At 47.4% G+C, this 20,765-nt stretch overlaps 1 protein-coding gene across 1 annotated transcript in view; it reads right to left on the bottom strand.

Annotated features, from left to right (window-relative positions):
* Positions 1-20,287, bottom strand: part of SLC30A6 (solute carrier family 30 member 6) — a 73,067-nt gene extending 52,780 nt beyond the window's left edge. The window contains exons 1-3 of the mRNA XM_040429587.1: positions 20,220-20,287; positions 15,968-16,054; positions 2,089-2,173 (exon numbers count right to left, since the gene is read on the bottom strand). Coding sequence (XP_040285521.1) covers positions 2,089-2,173; positions 15,968-16,054; positions 20,220-20,222 — 175 coding nt within the window. The 5' untranslated portion in view covers positions 20,223-20,287. The remainder of the gene's footprint in view (positions 1-2,088; positions 2,174-15,967; positions 16,055-20,219) is intronic.
* Between the last annotated feature and the right edge of the window lie 478 nt (positions 20,288-20,765).

Genomic DNA, 20,765 nt, shown 5'->3' with positions numbered 1-20,765 from the left:
ATATAAAATGCTTTTTGAGGAAAATATATTACCATCCAAAGGTTATTCCATCATGAAATAAAGATTAGTTTTTTAATTATGTAGAATAAGGCTGTATATGTTTAATGTTTTTGGTAAATAAATTCCATTAATCCATTCACAATGTCATGCTCTTTCAGAGGCTTTTGTAAGATTATTGGGCAGTTTCTCTGCCTACAAGATATTATCACAGATGCTTGGTTTACTTTTGCAGTTTTCAAAACTGAATTTGACTCGGCAGAGATCACATGCCTCTTCTTCACAGCAAAAATGTTATAACATGAACAGAGTTGAGAAAAAGACCTTAAAGGGGTTCTGCACTTTGTTTAAACTGATGATCTATCCTCTGGATAGATCATCAGTTTCTAATCGGCGGGTGTCCCGATCAGCTGTTTGAGAAGGCAGCGGCGCTCCAGTAGCGTCGCGGCCTTCTCACTGTTTACCGCCGGCCCACTGACGTCACGACTAGTATCAACTAGCATGGGCGGGGCTAAGCTTTGTTCACTTTAATGGAGCTTAGCCCCGCCCACGCTAGTTGATACTAGTCGTGACGTCAGTGGGCCGGCGGTAAACAGTGAGAAGGCCGCGGCGCTACTGGAGCGCCGCTGCCTTCTCAAACAGCTGATCGGTGGGGGTCCAGGGTGTCGGACCCCTGCCGATCAGAAGCTGATTATCTATCCAGAGGATAGATCATCAGTTAAAACAAAGTGTAGAACCCCTTTAATCCTAACTTCTACAAACCTATGAATACAGAATCAACCTAATCAAACTAATATGAAAAGTTGTTATTCTAAAAACCTTCATCTACTTGCATATTCTAAGTTATACTAGCAAGAATTAGTCTTTATATAGAAAACTATGATTTAAATCAAGCCTTACTGACAAGTGATTTAAATCATGATTTAAATCAAATCCACCCTGCACTGTAATGACCCTTAATCACAACGGTCACTCATTAATAGTGATTAAAGGCTATGTACACCTTTGGAGGCAATTTTTGTTTGATTGCATTTTACTCATTTTTGTCTAAAAATCATATTTTCAATTGGCCCTTATTAATATTGAGCCATTCTGTCACAAAGGGTTAACTGTTTTTCTAACTGTGTGACTGGTACTTTCACTTTGTTTCTAATAACCCTTATCTTTACACTACTGAGAGGTCATAAACACTTATTCAAGCCACATTCTTATCAGTAAGATAAGAACTGAGCTATAATGTCAGAGAGCAGAGATAAGGAGTCTGTCAGATTAGTTGGCTGACGAAGCAGAGAGGAAATTCAGATCCCTCTATTAGAGCATGTCAGCTCTGTACAGAAAAAAGGGCTCCATATTTGTAATAAAGATCAATTTAAAAAAGTGATTTTAGCTCAAAATAGGTACAATGCAAAAATAAAAAAAAATGCCCCCAAAGGTGTAAATAGCCTTTAAATGGTCAAAGAGGTTTCACAAAGCTTTTGATATGTCATACCGAATAGTAAAGGTTTCGAAACCCCGCTGATATCTAGAATGAAGAGAGAGAAGCGCTTGCAAAGCAACCTGTTCTCCTCGCACTGCAGGGGAAGAACGAGACAGACTCAATAGAAAGTTTATGGGCCCATCTCACTTCCGTTGCAGGGAAGGTGGGGATCTCACCACTCAGACCTCCACAGATAAAAATCTGTGACATCTCAAATGCTTTGTGAACCCGAGTGACCCTTCAATGATTCTGCCATATAGAATACATAAATCCGCAGCTTCCTCTACAAGGTGACAGCAGACTGACCCATTATGTGACTTCCTATTAATTCAGGGCACTAAAACATTTGAGATTTAAAGGGGTTGTGCACCTTTTAGATATTGATGACCTGTCCTTTGAATAGATCTTCAATATCAGATTGGTAGCGTTCGGCGGCCATCACCCGTACAGATCAGCTGTTTGCAGCAGCCACCAATTCTGGAAACGTAACAGTGGACGGACTGTGAAGATGAAGACCCTGTCCACTGTGGTGGCATACTGCAGCTCAGCCCCCATTAATATTATATGCGAGTACCATCCGATGGGATAACAGACAATTACATGTAATTACATACCCATACTGTTTGTAGAGCTGCACCATGTGAGCAAGAATCCTGTGCAAACCACATTTATGGCACCAAACAGCAAGATCTTCCAAGACTGCAAATAGAAAGTCCAAAATGATTTAAACCAGTATAACTAGTACAGGAAGGTTTCAATTCATTCAGAAATTCTGCGTTAACCAATACAACAGTCATTCTGTCACTGCCCCTCCAACTACTAGCGATAATACGTTTTACTTTACTGTAAAGTTCTCTCTGGTTTACTTACTGTTCTAAAGTGTAGACTGATGCGCCATCTAATGGCCAATGTGACAACTGCAACATTGACATTTCTAAATGGAGAGATACAATACACAAAAGCAATGGATGACTAAGGTAAAAGAGGCTGACATATAGCACAAGTGTGATCTTCTGGCATATGCTCAGGCGATATAGGTCAGTATACCTTTTATTTTTACTGTATTAAGTGTGTAGTTGACAGTATTTACTGCTGCCTTTAGAGGGAAAAATCATGGCATTGAAGGGATGTCTCATGAAGACAATCCCTTCTAATAGAAGCAGCTATTATGGCCAGGGGGAGTTATGCCTGATGATGCATTCCCCCTGCCATCCATTCAAATAACAACCTGCAGGGTCTGATAGAGTGGGAGCAACTCTCGGGCGCCTGCACACAACCGTAGACTGTTTTCTCTCCGGGCTCCTGCAGTAGTGGTAGCTGCAAATACAGTGAAGGAGTTTAACCACCTCCGGACCGCCTAACGCAGATTCGCGTTCCGGAGGTGGCAGCGCTGCGCACAATCACGCATCTACGCGTCATCTCGCGAGACGCAAGATTTCCTGTGAACGCGCGCACACAGGCGCGCGCGCTCACAGGAACGGAAGGTAAGAGAGAGTGGATCTCCAGCCTGCCAGCGGCGATCGTTCGCTGGCAGGCTGGAGATGTGTTTTTTTTTAACCCCTAACAGGTATATTAGACGCTGTTTTGTTAACAGCGTCTAATATACCTGCTACCTGGTCCTCTGGTGGTCCCCTTTGTTTGGATCGACCACCAGAGGACACAGGTAGCTCAGTAAAGTAGCACCAAGCACCACTACACTACACTCCCCCCCCGTCACTTATTAACCCCTTATTAGCCCCTGATCACCCCATATAGACTCCCTGATCACCCCCCTGTCATTGATTACACCCCTGTCATTGATCAACCCCCTGTAAAGCTCCATTCAGATGTCCGCATGGTTTTTTACGGATCCACTGATAGATGGATCGGATCCGCAAAACACATACAGGCGTCTCCCTGGAGCCTTCCAGGGGGGGTGATCACCCCATATAGACTCCCTGATCACCCCCCTGTCATTGATCACCCCCCCCCTGTCATGCTGCATTCAGATGTCCGTATGATTTTTACGGATCCACGGATACATGGATCGGATCCGCAAAACACATACGGACATCTGAATGGAGCCTTACAGGGGGGTGATCAATGACAGGGGGGTGATCACCCCATATAGACTCTCTGATCACCCCCCTGTCATTGATCACCCCCCCTGTCATTGATCACCCTCTGTAAGGCTCCATTCAGACATTTTTTTGGCCCAAGTTAGCGGAATTATTATTTTTTTTCTTACAAAGTCTCATATTCCACTAACTTGTGTCAAAAAATAAAATCTCACATGAACTCACCATACCCCTCACAGAATCCAAATGCGTAAAAATTTTTAGACATTTATATTCCAGACTTCTTCTCACGCTTTAGGGCCCCTAGAATGCCAGGGCAGTATAAATACCCCACATGTGACCCCATTTCGGAAAGAAGACACCCCCAGGTATTCCGTGAGGGGCATATTGAGTCCATGAAAGATTGAAATTTTTGTCCCAAGTTAGCGGAAAGGGAGACTTTGTGAGAAAAAAATAAAAAATATCAATTTCCGCTAACTTGTGCCAAAAAAAATTAATTTCTATGAACTCGCCATGCCCCTCATTGAATACCTTGGGGTGTCTTCTTTCCAAAATGGGGTCACATGTAGGGTATTTATACTGCCCTGGCATTCTAGGGGCCCCAAAGCGTGAGAAGAAGTCTGGTATCCAAATGTCTAAAAATACCCTCCTAAAAGGAATTTGGGCACCTTTGCCCACCTAGGCTGCAAAAAAGTGTCACACATCTGGTATCGCCGTACTCAGGAGAAGTTGGGGAATGTGTTTTGGGGTGTCATTTTACATATACCCATGCTGGGTGAGATAAATATCTTGGTCAAATGCCAACTTTGTATAAAACAATGGGAAAAGTTGTCTTTTGCCAAGATATTTCTCTCACCCAGCATGGGTATATGTAAAATGACACCCCAAAACACATTCCCCAACTTCTCCTGAGTACGGAGATACCAGATGTGTGACACTTTTTTGCAGCCTAGGTGGGCAAAGGGGCCCATATTCCAAAGAGCACCTTTCGGATTTCACAGGTCATTTAACTACTTATCACACATTAGGGCCCCTGGAAAATGCCAGGGCAGTATAACTACCCCACAAGTGACCCCATTTTGGAAAGAAGACACCCCAAGGTATTCCGTGAGGGGCATGGCGAGTTCCTAGAATTTTTTATATTTTGTCACAAGTTAGTGGAAAATGATGATTTTTTTTTTTTTTTTTCATACAAAGTCTCATATTCCACTAACTTGTGACAAAAAATAAAAAAACTTCCATGAACTCACTATGCCCATCAGCGAATACCTTGGGGTCTCTTCTTTCCAAAATGGGGTCACTTGTGGGGTAGTTATACTGCCCTGGCATTCTAGGGGCCCAAATGTGTGGTAAGGAGTTTGAAATCAAATTCTGTAAAAAATGACCAGTGAAATCCGAAAGGTGCTCTTTGGAATATGGGCCCCTTTGCCCACCTAGGCTGCAAAAAAGTGTCACACATCTGGTATCTCCGTACTCAGGAGAAGTTGGGGAATGTGTTTTGGGGTGTCATTTTACATATACCCATGCTGGGTGAGAGAAATATCTTGGCAAAAGACAACTTTTCCCATTTTTTTATACAAAGTTGGCATTTGACCAAGATATTTCTCTCACCCAGCATGGGTATATGTAAAAAGACACCCCAAAACACATTCCTCAACTTCTCCTGAATACAGAGATACCAGATGTGTGACACTTTTTTGCAGCCTAGGTGGGCAAAGGGGCCCATATTCCAAAGAGCACCTTTCGGATTTCACTGGTCATTTTTTACAGAATTTGATTTCAAACTCCTTACCACACATTTGGGCCCCTAGAATGCCAGGGCAGTATAACTACCCCACAAGTGACCCCATTTTGGAAAGAAGAGACCCCAAGGTATTTCGTGATGGGCATAGTGAGTTCATAGAACTTTTTATTTTTTGTCACAAGTTAGTGGAATATGAGACTTTGTAAGAAAAAAATAAAATAAAAAAAAAATCATCATTTTCCGCTAACTTGTGACAAAAAAACGAGATTTTTGTATAACTTACCAGTAAAATCTCTTTCTCGCCCTTTCCTTGGGGGACACAGAAGACCTTGGGTATAGCTCATCTCCATAGGAGGCGTGACACTAAGTGAAGACTGTTAAGCCCCTCCTCCACAGCTATAACCTCAGCTTGGAGAGAGAGACTGCCAGTTGCGTGTCCAAGCAGTGAGAAAAGGCAAAGTCCAACAAGGAACCAACAAGCCAACTACCCAACGGGTAACAAAAAACTCGGAAACCGTACAGAGAAAAAACAATGAATGGGTGGGTGCTGTGTCCCCCAAGGAAAGAGCGAGAAAGAGATTTTACTGGTAAGTTATACAAAAATCTCGTTTTCTCGCCCAGTTTCCTTGGGGGACATAGAAGACCTTGGGACGTTCAAAAGCAGTCCAAAAGGGGGAGGGACCACAGCACCAAGGTGAAGCACCCGAAAGGCATCAATGAACCGCTGCCTGCAGACCCAGGCGGGCCAAGGCAGCATCTGCCAAAGTCAGAGTATGCACCCTGTAGAACTCTGTAAGGAGTGCAAGGAAGACCTGTGGCCGCCTTGCCCAAATGCATGGCCGAAGCCCAATGCCTCCGGCCCAGGAGGCACCGACCGCTCTGGTGAAATGAACGGTGACACCAAAGACAGAATCCTGCCCTTGGTGCGGTAACCTCAGCAATAGCCAATCTGATCAAGCGGAGGAAAACCACCCTGGAGTCAGTCAACCCTATGCATGGACCTCCTGGAAACCCAAGAGGCCGAACGTCGACAAGAGTCGGAGATCTCCAAGTAAAAAACGGCAAGGCCCAAACAACGTCCAAATAGGTGAAGTGTTGAAGCGAAAGGCAAACACCACCTTCAGAAGGAAGGAAGGAAGGAAGAAACGGGATGTAGAACAGCCCTGTCCTGGAAAAGACAGAAGGCTCGTAACAAAAAAAGGGGCCATTCAGGCACCCGTCAGAGACACGACTGATACGGAATACAACCGTACAGGACAGAAGGGGTAGAGAGAACTTCTGTAACGGCTCCAAGGAAAAGATTGGAGTGCCGAGAGCTCAGTATATAGTCCCCAGGGCGGTACCGAAGGACAGTACAGAGGAACCAAAGAGCCACTCCGAGGAAGAAAGTCTTGACAGGCCCAGAGGGCCGGGGAACGCTGGAAGAGGAAGAACAGCGCCGACATTTGACACCTCAAGTAAAGGAGTCCCAGGTCAAGGCCGGACTGGAAAAAAGACAGAACCATGGGGAGAGAAATTCAGAGTGGGGAATGCACAGCTTCCCACAGAACCCCAGACAAAAAAAAAAACAAAAAAAAAAACAAAAAAAAAACCCTAAGTCTTACGACAGATCCTGGACGAAACACAGCCAGGAGCGGACAGTAGCGAGCCCGCTGGAGTCGCCTGGCAAGCGGGCGAAAACCCAATGTGATCAGGCGCAGACCAGTAACACGGGCAGAAGGGTCGACAAAACTAGTCCCGTCGGCCCTCGAACAACGTTGTCTCGTATCTACCCGAGTGGGGGAGCAGAAGGACAGACGGAAAGAAACCAAAGGATCCGCCAGATGCCAGGACAAGACAGGCTAAAGTCCATGCTGATGTAACCACGTTGTACAGTCCCGGTGTGGGAGATCAAAGGACAATCTGGACCGAAAGGTTGTCCCCCCAAGTTACCGAGAAGGTAAGTCTACAGCAGGACCATTGTCTTAGAATGGACCACGCAATCTGCACTCAGCGGGAGGACAGAACGCGGTAGACTCTGTAATAGGCACACAGCTAATACAGCCAGTGTGAACAAGGGAGACAGTACGAGGCCAAAAGGAACACCGGAACCATCCACATGAACAACCGTGCTCTCCCCAGAGGGGAGGACAGTGAAAGAACAGCCTCTGAAGTCTGGCGGGAAGCCACATCGGAGTGATCTGTACCGAGCAGGAGCCAAACAAAGCCGGCGAGATAAGGTAGTCGAGACAGAGGCCGGCATAACACCCTCCAACCGAAAGGAGGAGGAGTGGGCAACAGGGAAGCCATAGGACAGCTCAAAAGCAGAACCCGCTACACTGTGAGACGCCCGGTTCACTGCCTCGCAGAAGGCGAATACCCTGAAGAACCCAAGGCGGAGGTCCTCCGGACCTGGGTAATCGAGCACCCAAGAGAAGTTGGGTGACCTTCCCGAGAATAGCGGCCCGAACCTGGTAGCAGATCAGACAGAAGCGTAGAGGCGCCAAGAGGAAGGACTCATACCACACTGCATCCGAAGAGGAGGAAATTGCAGCAGGCAAGGGAACCGCAGTCCTGCCAGAGCCAACGAAGAATTCGAGAGGTGCTGCAGACAACAGCACTCTCGACCATGTGACCACTAGCGCAGGGAAGCAATGCCGCGGAAGGACGAATGGGCATGCATCTAGGACCCACGAACACTCCATGGAATGAAAGGCCAACTAAATGAATGAGTACCACCCAGCTCGGTGCAGCAGAGAGCAATAGAGCCTGACCGGTCAGGTGGACAGAATGAACTCCTTAGAGACGAGTGCAAGGCTTGCGGCAAGCATCGTATCCCAAGAAAACAAAAGTATGCCGCAGGAAGCAGGTGAGGCATACGTACGAGCAGCCCCGTAAGCAGCGAGAAGGCCAACCCACCTAGAAAAAGGGGGGCTCGCCCCAGAGTGCCACAGCATGTATAGAATTGCAAAGTGCAACCTGAAAGGGAGTTATGCACAAACCTAGTATAGCATGCGATGGAACGCAAGCAGTCCGCCCCGAAAGGGGGAAATTGTACCTGGCAAACTGCAGTCGGCAAGAGTGCAAAGGCCGGTCCCAAAAGGGAGTGATGCCTAGGGCCGTACCTACTTCAGAGAAGAAGGACATACCCTATAATCCAGCATGAACGCAGGAGGTCCACCTAGTGAAAGGGGAACATGCACAGGGTTATCCTAGCATTAAGTGAGTGTGCAATAATACACCCAACACTGAACTTAGCGAGAGTGCAACTACTCTGCCAATGAAGGGGGACATGTACAAGTCCAGCACAGCCATACAAGGACAGCCGTGAATCTCATGAGCGTGCCAAATTCTGCCCATGGAATGAGGGGTGGTCACGCACAAGGCCAGCACCGTATCCAATGGGAGTGCAAGCGTTCCACCCATGTTAGAGGGCCATGCTCATGGCCAGCAACGTATCCGGTGAGAGTGTAGCATGCCGCCCAGAAAAAAGGGAGGGTAATGCACATGGTCAGCATCTCATCCAGGGAGAGTGCGAGCACACCGCCATGCATGGGAGTCATACACATGGCCAGCAATGTACTGGCGAGAAACAAACACAGTCAGTAAGAATGTGTGTATGTCGCCTGAGGAAGGAAGGCATGCCCCTGGCTGGCAGCGAATCCAGCAAGAGTGCGTACACCGCCCACGGAAGAGGGGTCATGCATATGGCCGACAGCGGATCCAGCGAGAGTGCAAGCACCCTGCCATGTATGGGGTACATGCACATGGCCAGCAACGTACCTGCGAGGAAACAACCACAGACAGAGGGATGTATGTATGCTGCCTGAGGGAAGGAAGCATACCCAAGGCCGGCAGGGAATCCAATTAGAGTGCAGCATACCACCTATGAAATGGCCGGCAGCGAAAACCAAATGAGAGTGCAGCATAGTAACATAGTACATAAGTACATCATAGCACATCAGTGAGAGTGCAGCATTCTGCCTATGGAAGGGGGTCGTGCACATGGCCAGTACCGTATCCGGTGAGAGTGCAGTATTCCGCCTAAAAAGGGGGTCATGCACATGATCGGCAACAGATCCAGTGAGAGTGCTGCATTCCGCCCAGGAAGGGGGTCACACACACATGGCTGGCTCACGCACATGGCCGGCAGCGAATCCAGTGAGTGCTGCGTTCCGCCCATGGAAGGGGGTCACGCACATGGCCGGCAGCAAATCCAGAGAGAGTGCAGCGTTCCGCTTATGGAAGGGAGTCGTGCACATGGCCAGCACCGTATCCGGTGAAGGTGCAGTATTCCGCCTAAGAAGGGGGTCATGCACATGGCCAGCCGGCAGCCAGGGAGAGTGCAGTATCCCGCCTAGGAGGGGGGGGGGGGATGCACATGGCAGGCACCATAACTGGAGAGAAGATGAATGCTGCCTACGGAAGGGCCGCATGCACTTGGCCAGCGCCGTATCCTGGAAGAGGCAAGAAAAAACGCCTAAAAGGGGAAATGCCCTAGCAGCGACGCAGGCTGGGAGCGCAACACCATGCCGCCTGTGGAAAGATGTCATGCAGACATGCAGCACTACTGATGAGGCTGCAGCGTCCTGCGCAGTCCAATAGAAATCAGTGATCTATTATTATTTATTTTATTATTATAATTTTTTTATTTTTTTTTATATATATTTAAACACAGCCTCTCTGAGGCTAAAGGGGAGCCACCATATATGGGCACCTGAGGAAAAAAAGGGGGGCCAACTATACAGACCCATTTGGGAGACGGCCTGTACCCAAAGGGTTAACAGGGATCCGGCCTGGAGGGCGGCGTGCGATCCCCTGGGGGCGGAGGAACCTCCAGGCGGGAAGAATTCGCACCTGGAGAGGTTCCCGCCCCCTCCACCAGAGACCGGAATATTGCGGCCTAGTAGGCCGCGAAGCCGGGGGCTAAATTTGCGGCGCCCGGCCCGTTATACCGCCGGGACCTGAGGCGGAATGGCGCTTTAAACCGGCCGCGGGAGCCCACCCCGCGGGCCGGTCGGAATTGCGGCCCAGCAGGCCGCGAAGCCTAGGACCAAATTTGCAGAGCCCCGCCGACCGGCACCGACGGTCGGACGGGGCCTGCTGGGGCATAGTCAAGCCCAATGCCGGCCGCGGGAGCCCACCCCGCCGGCCGGAAGAGACAGGGACCCGAAATGGCGGTTTGCCGGCCGCGGAAGCCCACCCCGCCGGCCGGAAGAGACAGGGACCCGGAATGGCGGTTTGCCGGCCGCGGGGGCCCACTCCGCCGGCCGGAAGAGACAGGGACCCGGAATGGCCGTTTGCCGGCCGCGGGAGCCCACCCCGCCGGCCGGAAGAGACAGGGACCCGGAATGGCGGTTTGCCGGCCGCGGGAGCCCACCCCGCCGGCCGGAAGAGACAGGGACCCGGAATGGCGGTTTGCCGGCCGCGGGAGCCCACCCCGCCGGCCGGAAGAGACAGGGACCCGGAATGGCGGTTCCGGCCGCACCGGAATATTAGTGCTGGCCGGAGGCGAGGCCTTACTCCACTGCAGCGTCCTGCACACTCCGGTAAGGCCCAATGTGATCAGGCGAGATGGAGGGGGGGGACCCAGAGACGGGTTGCCCGTGAGGAGAAGGCAGGCGACGGCTGACAGCCAATAGCTGCATGTACTATGAGGGCTAGGAAAAAAGGGGGGGGGGAGGCAGGGAGCAGATTGCCGCTCTGCGGCACCCCAGGAGCCAACCTAGGTCCAGAGGCCCAGTATGGGGGGTCAGGCACGCAGGAGACCATTGGGTGGGGGGTGGGGGACGTAGGGCTGGAGAAGCCTCTCTCTTACCACAGCCGTCTTCACCCTCGGTCCATTCCAGCAGGGTCGCCCCTTCAGCTACTGGCACCGCAGTGGCAGGACGCTGGAAGAGGCACTTGGCGTGCGGGCGACCCTTGCGCTGGCGGGATGTAGGGGAGCGAGGCTGCCCTGATCCACCTTGCCTTCTGTGGGGGAGGCAGCAGTGCGGATGACCGGCACTGGCGCAGCTGAACCCCGGGAGAACAGAGAGGTCTAGTGCATCTCTGTTGTCCCTGATGATCTGGAACAAAAAGAAATAAAAAAGTAAAAATCTAAAATTTAAACAAGGAGAAAACAGCCCTGCAGAGCAGGGAGTGTCTTGCCTCCTTGGACACTAAGCAAAAAACTGGCAGTCTCTCTCTCCAGGCTGAGGTTATAGCTGTGGAGGAGGGGCTTAACAGTCTTCACTTAGTGTCACGCCTCCTATGGAGATGAGCTATACCAAGGTCTTCTGTGTCCCCCAAGGAAACTGGGCGAGAAATAAAAAGTTCTATGAACTTACTATGCCCATCAGCGAATACCTTAGGGTGTGTACTTTCCGAAATGGGGTCATTTGTGGGGTGTTTGTACTGTCTGGCCATTGTAGAACCTCAAAAAACATGACAGGTGCTCAGAAAGTCAGAGCTGCTTCAAAAAGCGGAAATTCACATTTTTGTAAACGCTATAACTTTTACCCAAACCATTTTTTTTTTACCCAAACATTTTTTTTTTATCAAAGACATGTAGAACAATAAATTTAGAGCAAAATTTATATATGGATCTCGTTTTTTTTGCAAAATTTTACAACTGAAAGTGAAAAATGTCATTTTTTTGCAAAAAAATCGTTAAATTTCGATTAATAACAAAAAAAGTAAAAATGTCAGCAGCAATGAAATACCACCAAATGAAAGCTCTATTAGTGAGAAGAAAAGGAGGTAAAATTCATTTGGGTGGTAAGTTGCATGACCGAGCAATAAACGGTGAAAGTAGTGTAGGTCAGAAGTGTAAAAAGTGGCCTGGTCTTTCAGGGTGTTTAAGCACTGGGGGCTGAGGTGGTTAAGAATGCATGGGATAGGCATAAGGCTATCCTTCATATAAGATAGGGCCAGGGACTATTCATACAGTCCTGATAAAAAGTTTAAGACCACTTGAAAAATGGCAAAAAATCATATTTAGCATGGCTGGATCTTCACAAGGTTCCAAGTAGAGCTTCAACATGCAACAAGAAGAAATGAGAGTGAGACAAAACATTTTTTGAGCATTCAATGAGATGTTTTCTATGCGCCACAGTGGAGGGGCGCCATAATGGTCTGGGGTGCTTTTTCCTTCAGTGGAACAATGGAGCTTTAGGAAGTGCAGGGGCGTCAAACGGCCGCTGGCTATGTCCAGATGTTGCAGAGAGCTTTCCTCATGACTGAGGGCCCTGGTCTGTGTGGTAACGACTGGGTTTTTCAACAGGACAACGCTACAGTACACAATGCCCGCAGGACAAGGGACTTCTTCCAGGAGAATAACATCACTCCTGCGTGTTTCCCTGATCTAAATCCAATTGAGAACCTTTGGGGATGGATGGCAAGGGAAGTTTACAAAAATGGACAACAGTTCCAGACAGTAGATGGCCTTCCTGCGGCCGTCTTCACCACTTGGAGAAATGTTCCCACTCACCTCATGGAAACGCTTGCATCAAGCATGCCGAAACAAATTTTTGAAGTGATAAACAATAACGGCGGAGCTACTCATTACTGAGTTCATGTTTGGAAGTTGGATTTCTGTTTTGAGGGGGGTCCAGTTTTTTTTTTTTTTTAGAGGTGTGGTCCTAAACTTTTGATCAGCTGAAAAACTGACTTTCAGTTTATTTGTTGTTTTCATTAAATTGAATGCTCAAAAAATGTTTTGTCTCACTCCCATTTCTTCTTGTTGCATGTTGAAGCTCTACTTGGAACCTTGTTAAGATCCAGCCATGCTAAATATGATTTTTTGCCATTTTTCAAGTGGTCTTAAACTTTTGATCAGGACTGTAATATTCAGTATATTGGGCAGACTAGATGGGCCAAACGGTTCTTATCTGCTGACACAGTCTATGTTTCTATGTTTTGCAGTCCGCAAATTGTGGATTCGCAAAACCCAGATACAGTGTCTGAAAGGTGTGGGTCCCTGTTATCTCTAGAATCGGGGTCCCCTGAGCCCCACCCACCGGCTGCAGCATCCTGGCTGCCAGGGGTGGCTGGGTTTAAGGATAGAGGTGAGCTCACTGCGCTGCGCTCTTTCAGAAATGAATGGGAGTTACACAAAAAGCATCTCACAGGGTTTCCATAACTCGCATTCACATAACAGAGTTGCACAGTGAGCTTGGAAGTTTCCATAAACCCAGCTTACATCCTGGACGAAATGACCAGCAGGATGGGATTAGGTGGGACAGGGTCAGGGACCCCCATTCTAGAGACAGGTCTGTGTCCCAGTGGCAGGAGCCACATCTTTCAGACATTTATATCATATCCTGTGGAAATGAGAAAACAGCATTAATGCATATAATCATAGACAGAATTTTTATTTTTATTGACAGCCCTTGATAGTATGGAGACTTCTAAGCTGCCCATACACCTTCAATAGCTGTTGCTCGGCTATCTCTCCCGGCACCCCCATACGTATACATGCGCTGTCAATGGGAAGAGGCGTCCGGCAGTGGCCACTCCTTGGAAATCAAAATGATCAGGCAAAAAAACTTCAGTTTGCCCAAAACTTCTCTCTCCCCATACACATTAGATTGTCAGATGAACCTGCCGTTCTCAGCAGGGGGTGTATAGGGGCCTCAACAGCGTAGGTACATTATTATGTCCGATACCACCGAGTAACAAAATTTTAACCATCGCCCGATGACAAAAAACTGTTAAAACGGAAACCAAGTCATTCACAACCTGAATCTTCTGCAGAGAGCCTCACAATCTGGAAGCTCTGAACACCCAAATATCAAAGTAAATTAGGACCATACATGTGACAAGTGCAACTGTCTGGCCTCTGTGCCTTCTTCTTAGGTTAGCTTACATGGATAGCTTTCATGCATATTTTGCTTTTTAACTTTTTTACATCCATGCTGAAAATGACTAAAAGTTACATGTTCCAACAGAAAATATGCACGTAGCCAAGTGAAATGAAGAAGCAGTACAGCAGCTTTGGTGGATCCGTTGTCAGAGCTGCATTCATCCACATCTCCAATGGATTCATCGTGCCATATAAAAGCTGTGTAGTCTTAGGCCTCTTTCACACGAGCGAGTTATCCGCGCGGGTGCAATGAGTGAATGTGAACGCATTGCACCCGCACTGAATCCAGACCCATTCACTTCTATGGGGCTGTGCACATAAGCGGTGATTTTCACGCATCACTTGTGCATTGTGTGAAAGTCACAGCAAGCTCTATATTGTGCGTTTTTCACGCAACGCAGGCCCCATAGAAGTGAATGAAGCTGCGTGAAAATCACAAGGATCCGCAAGCAAGTGCGGATGCGGTGCGATTTTCACGCACGGTTGCTAGGAGACGATCGGGATGGGGACCCGATCATTATTATTTTCCCTTAGAACATGGTTATAAGGGAAAATAATAGCATTCTTAATACAGAATGCATAGTACAATAGGGATGGAGGGGTTAAAAAAATAAATAAAAAATAATAATTTAACTCACCTCATCCACTTGTTTGCACAGCCCGGCTTCTCTTCCGTCTTCTTCTTTGATTCCCAGGAGGAAAAGGACCTGTGGTGACATCACTGCGCTCATCCATGGTGATGGACCATGTGATGAGCGCAGTGACGTCACCACAGGTCCTTTTCCTCCTGGGCATCAAAGAAGAAGACAGAAAAAAAAGCCGGGCTGCGCAAACAAGTGGATGAGGCGAGTTAAATTATTATCCTTTTTTTTTTTTAACCCCTCCATCCCTATTGTACTATACATTCTGTATTAAGAATGCTATTATTTTCCCTTATAACCATGTTATAAGGGAAAATAATAAAATCTACAGAACACCTAACCCGAACTTCTGTGAAGAAGTCTGGGTTCGGGTACCAAGCATGCCGATTTTTCTCACGCGCGTGCAAAACGCATTAAAACGTTTTGCACTTGTGCGGGAAAAATCGCACATACTATCCACCCCTCAGACGCGACGCCCATGTGAAAGAGGCCTTAGGGCTTGTTCAGACGAACGTGCCGTGTTTTGCGGATGCCGCCCACGTGCCTTCCGCATTTTGCGGAATGGATGGCCCTTTATAGAAATGCCTATTCTTGTCCGCAAAACAGACAAGAATAGGACATGATCTATAATTTTTGCGGGGCCACGGAACAGAGCAACAGATGTGGACAGCACACGGAGTGCTATCCGCATCTTTTGCGGCCCCATTGAAGTGAATGGGTCCACAGCTGTGAAACCAAACCACGGTCGTGTGAATGAGCCCTTAGCCTTATATCAGGGTTTCTCAACTCCAGTCCTCAGGACCCACCTACCGGTCATGATTTGAGAACATCCCACAGAATGAATACCTGTGGTAAGTCCTGATGCGCTGACACTAATTATATCACCTGCTCAATACTAAGGAAATCCTGAAAACATGACCGGTAGGTGGGCCCTGAGGTGAGAAACCCTGTACTAGATGCATTAAATAAATGATTGGAAAGTGAGAACAGGCAAAACGTGATTATAAATAGTGTTGAGCGAACTTGTGTTTTAAGCTCGGCGTCTAAAGTTCGAGGTTCAGGTTATCGAAGAATCCCGTTATGGATTCTAAATTCCGTTATGGTCCATGGTAGCGGAATACATAACGGGATACTTGGATGACCCGAACCCGAACTTTAGACGCCGAACTTAAAACACAAGTTCGCTCAACACTAATTATAAATGTTCTACCCTTACCAGCTACTTACCCTCCGATCAGATGTCACTAATCGAAACTCCTGCGTTAATTTGCCCAAAAGTGAGCGCTGTGTCTTCCGGAAAAGATGGATGGTCCCCTTTATGGAAGAAAAAGCATAAAAAAGTGTCTTCTGAATAGGGTGAGAGACACAAAACAGATGAATATGCTGCAGAAAGATCAATGACCTAAAACATCCAGAATAAAGCACAATCTGGTCTCCTGGAGGTATGTGGTCCAGTAAGGCGTATGGTACTAATGAGGCTGAGGGCTGATATATGAGCCATGGGGGTCTCATCTGAGGTCTCAATGGGGGTCCTTCACATTGGGGTCTGAGCTGAGGTCTGATTGCTGGTCTGATCTGAGAGCTAATAAAAAAGTATTTTTTTCTTATTGTCCTCCTCTAAAACCTATGTGCATCTCATGGGCCGGTGCGTCTTATAGAGCAAAAAATCCGGTAATACAACCCACAGCTGTAGGCTACAACATATCTAAGCTATTCCTTCACAGCTCTACTGTCACCAAGTACCAACCCGTCTGAGGTTCTGAAAAGAAAAAAGGGAGAATATTTCCATATCACAAATTCATCAATCTGAGGAAATAAGTCTATGATGTTGGTGCATGTAATGCAGTTATGGGGTGCATATGCCGCAAATTTGGTAACTACCTAAATAACCCTCTCACCCAGTGGGACCTGTCAATGAAAGCATGCTTACCTGCTCCATGGGTCCATCTTTGTCTTCCCTGTGCTTTAGTCCCTGCAGGTAAACCTCCAGCACGGACAGGGTCACGTGTGCTGCAGCAGCCAAGCAGTGATGTGTCCCTCAAGTGACCACAATGACATGCTGCTGTTGGACATGTCACTGCTGCAGCGTACAGGACCCCAGTCTGTGCTGGAAGCTTACATGCTAGGACCGTAGCACAGTAAAGACAGTAGTGGACCTACACAGAGTGTTGGGGGGCAGGTAAGTACGCTCCCCTTGACAGGTCCCACTGGGTGGGTATATAAAATCCACTAAGAAGATTGACAAATGTTTTTTTTTTTTCAGACCATAAAAACCTGCTGTTACATGTTGGTCAATAAAAAACCCTAAAACGTCCTGCAAAGGCCTCATGCACAAGACCGTATGGGTTTTGCAAACCGCAGATCTGAAAAACAGATACAGAACGCGCCGTGCTCCCTGCAATTTCCCATGCTGCATTCAAAATATCTACTCCGTAAAGCGGACATGTTCTATAATACTTTTTGACATGCGGCCAAAAGGTTGCGGTCAGCACACGGATGGAATCTTATACGGCCCCATAGAAACGAATGGGTCCACAAATGCGGATGTGGCCAAACATGGCATTTTTTGCGTGGCGTTTTATACAGTTTCCTGGTGTTCTTTTTTTTCAGATCGCAGCAAGCTCTTGGTGTGGCCTTTTTTCAGGCGTTTTCATATAGACTTCTCTACATGAAAAAAAAAGCAAGTAAACTGACCAAAAAAAAAACAACGGCCAAAAAAACTCTTTTAAAGGGAACCTGTCACCGGGATTTTGTGTATAGAGCTGAGGACATTGGTTGCTAGATGGCCGCTAGCACATCCGCAATACCCAGTCCCCATAGCTCTGTGTGCTTTTATTGTGTAAAAAAACGATTTTATACATATGCAAATTAACCTGAGGTGAGTCCTGTCCCTGAATCATCTCATGTACAGGACTCATCTCAGGTTAATTTGCATATGTATCAAATTGTTTTTTACACAATAAAAGCACATAGAGCTATGGGGACTGGGTATTGCGGATGTATTTGCAGCCATCTAGCAACCCATGTCCTCAGCTCTATACACAAAATGACAGGTTCCCTTTAAAACAACTCATGAATTGCATGCTGTTTTTTTACATGGCAAAAAATTAGCCCTGTCCCCTAAAAACTAAGCATGGCTGCACCTAGCAAGGAAAGTGATCAGATGCACAAGACCGGACTGTCTTCTGTTAGCGGTTATCGCCACGTCTCACCATATAGTCTCCCTACAGCAGCCGCTAAGCACCATGAAGGAGGCTGAAAACACATTGTTGAGACCACTATGGAGGACAAATCTTGGATGTGACTACTATGGGGAGGATGGGGGAGACAAGACCCTGCTGGGAGTTCAATGGCTAATATGAAACTTGTGACCATCGACATGCTAAGGTCATGGGCATTGTTCAAAAAAATGGTGCAAAAAACCCAAAGCTGATCACATCATGGATGATCATTGAACATTGGATGGATGCCGGGCACTGCAAATACACTAAAATCTTAACAATGCTAAGCTGACAGTTGGCAGACTTCACCTAATGGAGATGCCCAGATTTAGGGTTGGAGAACTTTTACTATGGTCATACAGTGGCATTACGATGGCCATACAGATGAGGTCCAGGCAAGAGGACAATCTAATGTGGGTGACAGCAGGCCCTCTGTCCTCAATAGCAGATACTTTCTACAAGACATAAGCGGCTCCCATCAAGGTCTACCAAAAGTTTATCTTCCTCTCCCCAGCCGAATAAATGGGCTCCCACCAAGTCCTACAAACTAGGAGCCGCTCTCACCTTTTGGGGGTGCTTGGGCAGACCCCACCGGGCATACTAACCTTCTCCCTACCACTGGGTCTTATCTTATTCGCTCAGGCCCAACACTGTCAACATTTGCTTCAAAGCCAATTTGTTGCTCTTGCGGATATTCGCAGTTTTGCACAGTACCGGCAAGGAATCTCACCACATGATATGTACAAAAACATCACTGTAAGGCTACTTTCACACTTACGGCAGCGTGATCCGGCGGGCAGTTCTGTCGCCGGAACTGCACGCCGGATCCGCACGCCGGATCCGCCGATCTGAGTGTGACTGAAAGCATTTGTGAGACTGATCCGGATCTATCTCACAAATGCATTGCAAGAACGGATCCGTCTCTCCGCTTGTCAGACGGATGCGTCTTGTATTTTTTTTCACATTTGTACCGGTCTGCGCATGCGCAGGCCAGATCCGGTATTCTGGTATTTTGAATGCCGGATCCGGCACTAATACATTCCTATGGGGAAAAATGCCGGATCCGGCATTTAGGCAAGTCTTCAGTTTTTTTTTCCGCCGGAGATAAAACCGTAGCATGCTGCGTTTTTCTCTTTTGCCTGATCAGTCAAAAAGACTGAACTGAAGACATCCTGATGCCTCCTGAACGGATTGCTCTCCATTCAGAATGCATGGGGATATACCTGATCAGTTCTTTTCCGGTATTGAGCCCCTGTGACGGAACTCTATGCCGGAAAAGAAAAACGCTAGTGTGAAAGTACCCTAAATTGACCTGCGGGGAGGATTTGAGATCTGCAGCATGCCGTGCTTCTCCCCAGTGGATTTCACACCTTTGTAATAGGGGAGGGTGGAGTCCGCTGGCTTTACTGTGGAAAAAACCGCATGTAGTGCATGCCGCCAAAACCACTGCAGACTTTTCCCGCTACAATTTCTGGTATGTGTGAACGTTCCCCAAGAGAGGCTAGTCACAATCGGGGGCTCGCCTCTAGGATACCCTAATAGGACATACTGATGGAGTCGTCCTCCGGGCAGCATAGAATTTCTATGAAAACCAGGGAGTAGATTTATGAAAACCAAACCGGCTTAGTTGCCCAGAACAACAAGATTCCACCTTTCATTTTTCAGAGCTCCTTTGGAAAATAAAAAGGTGGAATCTGATTGGTGGCCATGGGCAACTAAGCCAGTTTTCCTTTACAACTGTTTGATCCCCCCCAGATCTTATAAGCGGACATAGACACATGGATCCCTACATTCATGAATGAGACAACTTACTATAGGTAATTATGCAGTATTATGTATTAATGAGGATGTCCCACAACATTACCACCTGAGCTAATGTCCCCCCCCATCTAGATCACTGTTACATCCATGATGAAGCCTGGAGGTGTCTGATCACACAGCACCAGTGGTGGCCCTCAGGGGGGCTATGTACTGTAAACTGCCCCAGGACGATAACTCCTTACAAACATAAGGGACACTCAAGGACATCACAGCATGTCTCAGCAGATGTCCTTTTAAAGGGCCACTGACAGTCACACAGAAGCTTAAAGGGAAAGTATACTCCACCACGTGACGCCAGCAATTCAAGAGTCTATGCATGAAGAAAACACTGCTCTACCATTTATTCCATATACTGTCGCCGACATCCGATATTCGTCCGCATCCCGACAGACGCATCCCCGACCCCCTGTCTCCATACCGGGACACACAACACTTACCATGTTTAGGAACCCGGGGCCGGAAAAGCCACTGGCCGGTGGGCGGACCACGTTGGCATGGAGACCGGCTTGACATTCATTGGTTGGTTGGAAAGAAAGCGTCAGGTCAGCGTCAAGTCACGTGACTATTTTAGCTACGTGGCCGGAAGCCATCTTTACTTTGGGAAAGTTTTAATGTTGCTGCAGTATGTATAACGGCGACTCGTCGGTAGGGGGCAGTAAATGACCGGCATAGAAAAGAAAACGATTTGTGATAGCTGTAATTGTCAGGTTATCTTAGATAATTGAAGGCTGAAGTCAGTTTCTTATTCATATCATTTTTATTTTTTTAAAGAATTTTGAGGACACCTTTTCAATAGTAACAGAAAAAGTTGCAGTGAGCAGTCCTTAACAAAATCAGTAGAAAGTGGCATTAAAATACAAAAGATGGGCACAAAATGGGCATCTACGTGGGCACAAAGAAGCAATTAAATGAATTGGGGCCACTGCCAACATACAGAGGGTGATGCCTAGCATCAGATATAGTGGAGATCAGCCTGGCCTCTT

The sequence above is a fragment of the Bufo bufo genome, chromosome 4 (genome assembly GCF_905171765.1).
Source record: "Bufo bufo chromosome 4, aBufBuf1.1, whole genome shotgun sequence".
Lineage (NCBI taxonomy): Eukaryota > Metazoa > Chordata > Amphibia > Anura > Bufonidae > Bufo > Bufo bufo.
The sequence above is the reverse complement of the archived record's forward strand: the minus strand, read 5'-3'. Positions and strand labels throughout refer to the sequence as shown.